The sequence below is a fragment of the Plecotus auritus genome, assembly GCF_963455305.1.
Source record: "Plecotus auritus genome assembly, chromosome: 10".
In the NCBI taxonomy this organism is placed as follows: domain Eukaryota; kingdom Metazoa; phylum Chordata; class Mammalia; order Chiroptera; family Vespertilionidae; genus Plecotus; species Plecotus auritus.
Window position 1 is genome coordinate 31,436,582 of NC_137785.1, and position 10,037 is coordinate 31,446,618.

Consider the following 10,037-nt stretch of genomic DNA (forward strand, 5'->3'; position numbering starts at 1 on the left):
TATGGGTGCTCCCTTGTAGGTAATTAACTGTTTTTCTCTTGCTGCTTTTAAGATTCTCTCTTTGTCTTTTGCTCTTGGCATTTTAATTATGATGTGTCTTGGTGTGGTCCTCTTTGGATTCCTTTTGTTTGGGGTTCTGTGCACTTCCTGGACTTGTAAGTCTATTTCTTTCACCAGGTGGGGGAAGTTTTCAGTCATTATTTCTTCAAATAGGTTTTCAGTATCTTGCTCTCTCTCTTCTTCTGGCACCCCCATAATTCTGATGTTGGTACGCTTGAAGTTGTCCCAGAGTCTTCTTACATTATCTTCAACTTTTTGGATTTTTTTTTTTGCTTTTTGCTTTTTCGGTTGAGTGTTTTTTGCTTCTTTGTATTTCAATTCTTTGACTTGATTCTCGTGTTCCTCTAGTCTGTTGTTGGGTCTCTGTATAATATTTTTTATTTCAGTCAGTGTATGTTTAATTTCTAGTTGGTCCTTTTTCATATCTTCGAGGGTCTCGTTATATTTATCAGCCTTTTCTAGGATATTCTTGAAAAGCCTTATCTGTTTCTTTGATGCCACATTTTCATTGTTTCCCTGAGTTGGTAAGGTAGATTTGTGTGCTAGGTTTCCTATACGGCCCAGTGGGTCGGCCTCCCCAGTTCACCTGAGGTGGACACTCTTGGTGCACCCCTTTGTGAACTGTGTGTACAGCCTTGTTGTAGTTAAGTCTTGATTGTTGTTGGTGTCACTGGGAGGAATTGACCTCCAGGCCAGTTGGCTGTAAGGATCAGTTGTGTCTACACTGGGAGAAGTTCGGTGCTGGAGACAGCCTTATAGGATTAGACTTGCCAAATTGCAATAGCCTCTGTGCTCAGCTTGGATGGGGTGGAGTCTCAGGGCAGAGCAGACAGTCTTGGCTTCCTGTCAGCCTTGCCCTTGCGCGCGCACACGTGCCTCCAGACCTCTGCCTTCCCTGGCTCCTGAGTCTCCGCCCGAGAGTCCAGATTCCCCTCACAAGAGCGTGGGTCCCCAGGGGCTCGCCTGGAACTGGGGTTCAGTGCAGTCAGAACTGGGACTCAGTGCAGTCAGGAGCTTCTGACTCCCTTCAACTAGGGAAAGCCTGTGGCAACCTCCGCAGCCTTTGTGCGCACTGGCATGCACGCGCCTCCAGACCTCTGCCTTCCCTGGCTTCCGAATCTCCACCTGAGAGTCCAGATTCCCCCCACAAGAGCGTGGGTCCCCAGGGGCTCGCCTGGAACTGGGGTTCAGTGCAGTCAGAACTGGGGTTCAGTGCAGTCAGGTGCTTCCGACTCCCTTCTGCTAGGGAAAGCCTGTGGCAACCTCCGCAGCCTTTGTGCACACTGGCTCACGCACCTCCAAACCCCTGCCTGCCGGGGCTCCCCCAGGTCTCCCCCGGGTCTCCGAGTCTCTGGGTGCCTTTCTCTCTACCTGACAGTCCAGACTCCCCCTGTATGAGCCTGGGTCCACGGGGTTTCGCCCGGGACTGGGGTTCAGTGCTGTCAGAACTGGGGTTCAATGCGGTTGGGGGCTTCCTTCCCCCTTCCACCATAGAAAGTCAGCCAGGCTCTCAGCCATCCTTCCTCTCTGCACCCACAAAGACCCTTTGCCGTACCTCCAATTCTCTGTGAGCTTTTCTCTTTCCTTCTAGTTGTAGAATTTCCACTCAGCCAGCTTTCCTGTGGTTCTGGATGGTGTCCATTCTGTCTTTTAGTTGTAGTTTTGAAATTGTTGTGCGAGGCAGCAGTTTAGGTGCTTACCTATGCCGCCATCTTGGTTTCTCTCAAGAACCCAATTTTTTAAATGGCCAAAAGATTTAGCACACACAACAAAAGAAGAGATACCAATGGCCAATAAGCATGTGAAAGAGTGCTCAACATCATTAGTTACTAGGGAAATACAAAATAAAACCACAATAGCTCTCTTTCTCTTCCCAAAAGCAGCCAGAAGTGACCTCTGAAAATGGTTCACTATCCACTTGACCCAGAAAACTCCACAAAATCATGCAAATCATGCAAATCAAGAGGTTCAAACCTTCCTGTTCACTTTAAGAACACTCGTGAAACTGCCCAGGCTGTCAGGGTATGCATATTTGAAAAGCCACCACCGGAGGAGAATAATGGCGGCGGAATAGACAGACGTGTTCCGAGCCTTGTCCCGGAGCAGAAAGAAAGAACAGCTGAGGGTCGCGCAAGGAGTGTTTGTTGGCTGGTTGGGAGACAGCTGAATTCCAGAAGGAGGTGGGGGACTGCTGAACGGGGTTCCCCTGACCTGGCAGCAAGAACTGCGGCTGGGTCCCCTCCCGGAGCTGCGGGCTTGGACGCGGAGTCTGCGCCATCTTGATCCGGAAAGTGGAGCTTATCTGAAGCCTGAGAATCCACAACTGCGGCACCCCAGGAACAGCTGCGAGCCCCAGAACAACGCTCCCCAACTGGCGCAAGCACACGGGTTCAGAGAAGCTCTACACTCCACCACGGAAAGGTCAGATTTCGCCTGGGATAAGGTGAGGTCTCTGGTCCCGGCGGGAGAGAGGAACGCGCGTTTTGCGGGAGCTGGAGGACCAGGGAAGTCTGTGCCTAGAAAAATCCGTGGCTGTAGGGGCTGGCGTGATCTGTGACTGTGGAAAGGGGTCCTCAGAGCTGCTAAGAGAAGGGCACTCTAAAAAGCAACCCATTTTGATCTGAAGTGCAGGGACACCCTAAGAATTTCAGGCAGTCCAGACTTACGCGCAGCCCGTGCGCTCCCTGGGTGCCTGGGCTCACTCGCAGTCCCGGAGTTCGCACACTTGGGCTTTTTCCTCTTCAAATCCTTGCTTCTGATTACTAAGCCCAATACATAGGATCACCCAGTTGGGGACACCCTGGGAGACTGCAGGGGAAGGTTGTTTTTCTGGAACCTGGGGATCGGAGCGGGGAGTGACCATCAGAGAGTCAGCTCTGAGGCAGACCACTCCCACAGGCCCGAGTGCCACAGGGAAAGAAGGCTCTAACACTCCCTAGAGAGGCCATAGATAGACCCGGAAGTCAATCCAGAAACACTGCCACCCAGGGGCTGAATCACAAATTGACTCTTGTGTAATCAAAAATAAAGGAATACGAGAAATTAAGACACACCGCCTGCTTAAAATCAGGACTGGCTTACAACACCGAAGAGCAGTGGATCGCAGGGAACTGCAATACTGTCTGGACTGAGAAACAGGCGTGCCAAACAGAAAAACAGAGGAAGTGAATGACCTTCACTACTCCACATTTTATTTTTACCTTTTATTTTTTTTATTTTTTTATTTTTTTTTAATTTTCATTTTTTGCATCTTTTAATCAAGGAACTTTTTTTTCTTTTTTCATCACTTGATTTTGCCTTTTTAATGATTACATTTTTATTTTCAATCCGTATTATTACTACTGCTATTTTATCTTTTTTTTTTTTTTTTTAAAGTGTCATTTTATTTTCTCTTCATTTTATTTTGGGATTAGGGTTCTACATTCTATTTTTTATCTTTCCTTTAGCATCGTTTTACTCTATCTCAACTCTACCTTTAGGCCATCACTCTCTTCCTAACCTCCCCCTTTTCAGTGTCCTGTTTGTCTTACCCTTTTACTGCTTTAGATTTTCCCTATTCTTTCTGTTTACCCCTTGTTAAAATTTCACCCTACTTACATATCTAATCTCCAATCCCCTGCTCCAAGTCCACATACACCTTTCCCTTCGCTGTCTGAGTTATCCATAAACTTGTCCTTATCTCTGTCCTTTTGTTGTTGTTTGCTTGAATGTAGATTATATCCAATTTTTATGCTTTTTTTGTGAGATTGTTTTGTTTATTCTTCTTTTGTTTATTCTTTTGTTTGTTTTGTGCTTCAGCTTAACCTTGCCTCACTCCATATTAGTTGGTGTTGTAGTTTGTACTAATCCCCAGGCACTTGTTGCTGGCATTTGCTGGGATTAGTGATTGTTCTATTGGAGTTTTATCCCCAATATATATAGTCTGTTCCCCTTTCTCTCTTAGTCAATTTCTTGTCTCTTACTTTTTTTTTCTCTTTACTTTCCCTTTTCCCAATTTCATTTTCACACTCCTTTTTTCTTTTTTTCTTTCTTTCTTTCTTTTTTCCTCTTCTTCTTTCTCTCCTAGGACCTAATTTGCCTTTCTCTGGTGGTCACCTTTATTGGAGGTTATTAATATCGTGAATACATTCCTGTTCAGTGCCTTGTGAGTTGTACCTGGTAGTGCTGTATTTTGTGCCTTTAAATCAACCCAGGAGAGAGAGAACTACATAACCAGACACCCAGAGAAGAGAGACCATGGGGAGACAAAGAAGCAGCCCGCATATGAAAGAAAAGCAGGCATCACCAGAAAAGGAAGTAAACGAAATGGAGGCAAGCAACCTTCCAGAAAAAGAATTCAGAGAAATGGTCATAAGGTGGCTGAAAAGAATGGAAGACAAATTCGACAATATGAGCAAGAACCAAGAGGAAATGAAGAAGAACCAAGAAGAAATGAAAAATGACATCGCTGCTGTAAAGAACTCAATAGAAAGCATCAAGAGTAGACTAGAAGAAGCAGAGGACCGCATCAGTGAGCTAGAAGACAAGATGGAAAAAAATACCCAAGAAAAGCAACTTCTAGAAAAAAAAATTAAAAGGCAGGAGGAGAGTCTAAGGGAACTTTGGGACAACACGAAACAAAACAACATCCGCATAATAGGGGTTCCAGAAGGAAAGGAAGCTGAGCAAGGAATAGAAAACCTCTTTGAAGAAATAATGACAGAAAATTTCCCAGATATAGGGAAGAAAAAACCCACACAAATCCAAGAAGCTCACAGAGTCCCAAGCAAAATGAACCCCAAAAGACCGACGCCAAGGCACATTATAATTAAATTGGCAAACACCAACGACAAAGTAAGAATCTTAAAAGCAGCAAGAGAGAGACAGAAAGTTACATACAAAGGAACCCCCATCAGACTAGCAACTGATTTCTCAACAGAAACTCATCAGGCCAGAAGGGAATGGAATGAAATATACAAAGTCATGCAAAGGAAGGGGCTGAATCCAAGAATACTGTACCCAGCAAGGCTGTCAATCAAAATTGAAGGTGAAATCAGGAGCTTCACAGACAAAAAAGGACTAAGGGAATTTATTACCACCAAACCAGCAATGCAAGAAATGCTAAAGGGTCTACTGTAAAAAAAAAAAAAAAAGAAAGAAAGAAAGAAAGAAAGAAACAGGAAGCGAAGAAGTAACACAGGGGTAAAGAATAGGAATGGCGACAAATAAGTACCTATCAATAATAACTTTAAATGTAAATGGATTAAATGCCCCAATCAAAAGACATAGGATAACAGATTGGATAAGAAAACACGACCCATATATCTGCTGTCTACAAGAAACCCACCTCAGAAAAAAAGACGCACACAGACTGAGGGTGAAGGGATGGAAAAAGGTTTTCCAGGCAAATGGAACTGAAAAAAAAGCTGGGGTAGCAATACTTATTTCTGACAAATTAGATCTCAAACTGAAGGACATAACAAGAGATAAGGAAGGCCATTTCATAATACTAAAGGGAGCAATCCAACAAGAAGAAATAACTCTGGTAAACATATATGCACCCAATACAGGAGCACCCAAATACATAAAAAAACTCCTGGAGGATATCAAGGGAGACATTGACAGCAATACAATCATAGTAGGAGACTTTAATACCCCACTATCACCATTGGACAAATCCTCTAAACAAAACATCAGCAAAGAAACATCAATCCTAAATGACTCACTAGACCAGATGGAATTAATTGACATCTTCAGAACATTTCACCCCAAAGCCACAGAATATACATTCTTCTCAAGCGCACATGGGTCATTTTCAAAGATAGACCATATGTTGGGACATAGGCAAAGTCTCTTCAAATTCAAGAAGATAGAAATCATATCAAGCATCTTCTCAGACCACAGTGGCATAAAACTGGAAATCAACTACAATAAAAACAACCCAAAGAAATCAAACACATGGAGACTAAACAGCATGCTATTAAACCATGACTGGGTTATCAGAGAGATCAAAGAAGAAATAAAAAACATCATGACAACAAATGACAATGAAAACACTACAATCCAAAATCTATGGGACACAGCGAAAGCAGTCTTGAGAGGGAAGTTCATAGCTCTACAAGCCTACTGCAAAAAACAAGAAACAGGGGTAATAAATTACCTAACCCAACAACTCAAAGAGTTAGAAAAAGAGCAACAAGAAAAGCCCAGTGTAAGCAGAAGGAAGGAAATAATAAAGATCAGAGCACAGATAAACGACATAGAGACCAAAGAAACAATACAAAAGATCAACAAAACCAAGAGCTGGTTCTTTGAAAGGATAAACAAGATTGATGAACCTCTAGCCAGGCTCACCAAGAAGCAAAGGGAGAGGACCCAAATAAACAAGATCAGAAATGAAAGAGGTGAAATAACAACAGATCCCGCCGAAATACAAAGGATTGTTAAAAAATACTACGAACAACTCTATTCCAACAAACTGGACAACCTGGAGGAAATGGACATATTCCTAGAAAAATATAACCTTCCAAAACTCAATCAGGAAGAATCTAAACAGCTCAACATGCCAGTAACTATGGAAGAAATTGAAGCAGTCATCAAAGAGCTTCCGGCAAACAAAAGCCCGGGGCCAGATGGCTTCACAGGAGAGTTCTACCAAACATTCAAGGAAGAACTAAAACCTATCCTCCTCAGACTATTCCAAAAAATTCAAGAGGAAGGAACACTTCCAAGCTCCTTCTATGAAGCCAGCATCACCCTAATACCAAAACCAGATAAAGACAACACAATGAAAGAGAATTACAGGCCAATATCCCTCATGAATGTAGATGCCAAAATCCTCAACAAAATTCTAGCAAATAGGATCCAGCAGTACATCAGAAAGATCATACACCATGACCAAGTAGGGTTTATCCCAGGAATGCAAGGATGGTTCAATATCCGCAAATCAATAAATGTGATACATCACATAAACAAATTGAGAGATAAAAATCACATAGTCATATCAATTGATGCAGAAAAAGCATTTGACAAAATCCAACACCCTTTCTTGATAAAAACTCTCAACAAGGTGGGAATAGAAGGATCATACCTCAACATCATAAAAGCTATATATGATAAACCCACAGCTAACATCATACTCAATGGGCAAAAACTAAAACCATTTCCCCTAAGAACAGGAACAAGACAGGGATGCCCACTCTCACCACTCCTGTTTGACATAGTACTGGAAGTATTAGCCACTGCAATTAGACAAGAAGAAGAAATAAAAGGCATCCAAATTGGAAAAGAAGAAGTAAAGCTGTCCTTATTTGCAGATGACATGATATTGTACATAAAAAACCCGAAAGACTCCATCAAAAAACTAACAGACTTAATAAATGAATTCGGCAATGTAGCAGGATACAAAATTAACACCAAGAAATCTATGGCATTTCTATACACCAACAATGAACTTACAGAAAGAGAGACTAAAAAAGCAATCCCATTTTCCATCGCACCAAAAAAATTAAGATACTTAGGAATAAACCTAACCAAGGAGGTAAAAGACCTATATGCGGAAAACTACAGGACACTGAAAAAAGAGATAGAGGAAGATGTAAACAGATGGAAGAACATACCATGTTCATGGATTGGGAGAATCAACATCATTAAAATGTCCATACTACCCAAAGCAATCTATAGATTCAATGCACTCCCCATTAAAATACCAACGGCGTATTTCACAGACCTAGAAAGAACTCTCCAAAAATTCATCTGGAATAAAAAAAGACCCCGAATAGCCACAGCAATCCTGAGAAAGAAGAATAAAGTAGGAGGGATCTCAATACCAGATTTCAAGCTGTATTACAAAGCCACTGTCATCAAAACAGCCTGGTACTGGCACAAGAACAGACATATAGATCAATGGAACAGAATAGAGAATCCAGATATCGACCCAAACCAATATGCGCACTTAATATTTGACAAAGGAGGCATGAGCATACAATGGAGTCAAGACAGTCTCTTTAATAAATGGTGTTGGGAAAATTGGACAGATACATGCAAAAAAATGAAACTAGATCACCAACTTACACCATACACAAAAATAAACTCAAAATGGGTACAGGACTTAAATATAAGACGGGAAACCATAAAAATACTAGAGGAATCCACAGGCAGCAAAATCTCAGACATTTGCCAAAAGAACTTTTTCAGTGATACTGCCCCTAGGGCAATGGAAGCCAAACAGAAAATAAACAAATGGGACTACATCAAAATAAAAAGCTTTTGCACAGCAAAAGAAACCATCAACAAAACAACAAGAAACCCCACTGTATGGGAGAACATATTTGCAAATGGTATCACTGATAAAGGTTTAATTTCCAACATCTACAGGCAGCTTATACAACTTAATAAAAGGAAGATAAATGATCCAATAAAAAAATGGGCAACGGACCTAAATAGAATCTTTTCAACAGAAGACAGAAGGAAGGCCAAGAGACACATGAAAACATGCTCAAAGTCACTAATTAACCGAGAGATGCAAATCAAAACAACAATGCGATACCATCTCACACCTGTCAGAATGGCTATCATCAACAAATCAACAAACGACAAGTGTTGGCGAGGATGCGGAGAAAAAGGAACCCTCGTGCACTGCTGGTGGGAATGCAGACTGGTGCAGCCACTGTGGAGAACAGTATGGAGTTTCCTCAAAAAACTGAAAATGGAACTCCCATTTGACCCAGTAATCCCACTCCTAGGAATATATCCTAAGAAACCAGAAACACCAATCAGAAAGGATATATGCACCCCTATGTTCATAGCAGCACAATTTACAATAGCTAAGATTTGGAAACAGCCTAGGTGCCCATCAGCAGATGACTGGATCAGAAAACTATGGTACATCTACACAATGGAATACTATGCTGCCGTAAAAAAAGAAGGAATTACTACCATTTGTAGGCACTTGGATGGAATTAGAGAACATTATGCTAAGTGAAATAAGCCAGTCAATGAAAGAAAAATACCACATGATCCCACTCATTTGGGGATAATGAAAAACATTATAAACTGATGAACAAAAAGATAGTTACAGAGGCAGTAAAGCATCAAACAGACTGTCAAATTACAGTGGTAAGGTTAGGGAAAGGTGGGGGAAATAAGAGATCAACTGAAGGACTTATATGCATGTATATAAGAGTAACCAACGGATGCAAAACATTGGGGGGTGAGGGCATGTATGGGAGTGGGGTGGGGGTGGGGGGCAATGGTAAGATATGTACACATATAATACCTTAATAAAAATTTGAAAAAAAAAAAAAAAAAAAGAAAAGCCACCACCTATCTGAAAGATGTCACTTTACAGAAGCAATGTGTGCCATTCTGTCATTACAATGGTGGAGTTGGTAGGTGTGCCCAGAGTAAACAGTGGCCCAAAAAGAGTGCTCAATTTTTGCTGCACGTGCTTAAAAATGCGGAGAGCAATGCTGAACTCAAGGGTTTAGATGTACATTCTCTGGTCATTGACCACATCCAGGTGAACAAAGCTCCCAAGATACAGCGCAGACCACACAGAGCTCATGGGCAGGTTAACCCACCCATGAGCTCTCCCTGCCACACGGAGATGATCTTTACTGGAAAAGAGCAGATTGTTCCTAACCCAGAAGAGAAGGCTGCACAGAAGAAAAAGATATTCCAGAAGAAACTGAAGAAACAGCAACTATGTCATGGGAGTAAATTGACATAAAATAAATACTAATAAAAGTGAAAGTAGGAAAAAAAACCACAATGACGTACCACTACACACCCACTAGAATTAAAGACGAATCCTATCAGCAGAAATGTGGAGCAATTGGAAATCTCATGCACTGTTGGTGGAAATGTAAACTAGAACCACCACTTTGGAAAAGAGTTTGGTAGTTCTTATAAAGATAAATATTCAACTACGCAAAGATTCAGCCATTCTATAGAAGCAGTTTTTACCCTCCCTAGAGAGTGAGGTTGCACAAAGAAGC

At 41.9% G+C, this 10,037-nt stretch overlaps 1 protein-coding gene across 1 annotated transcript; it reads left to right on the plus strand.

The window, feature by feature from the left end:
* Window positions 1–1,962: 1,962 nt before the first annotated feature.
* LOC308235970 (large ribosomal subunit protein uL22-like) lies at window positions 1,963–9,769 on the plus strand (the record flags this gene model as incomplete). Its single annotated transcript, XM_080645203.1, has 2 exons — window positions 1,963–2,082; window positions 9,338–9,769. 2 exons carry the CDS (start codon window positions 1,963–1,965, stop codon window positions 9,767–9,769), a joined length of 552 nt encoding a protein of 183 aa, XP_080501329.1.
* Window positions 9,770–10,037: the final 268 nt, after the last annotated feature.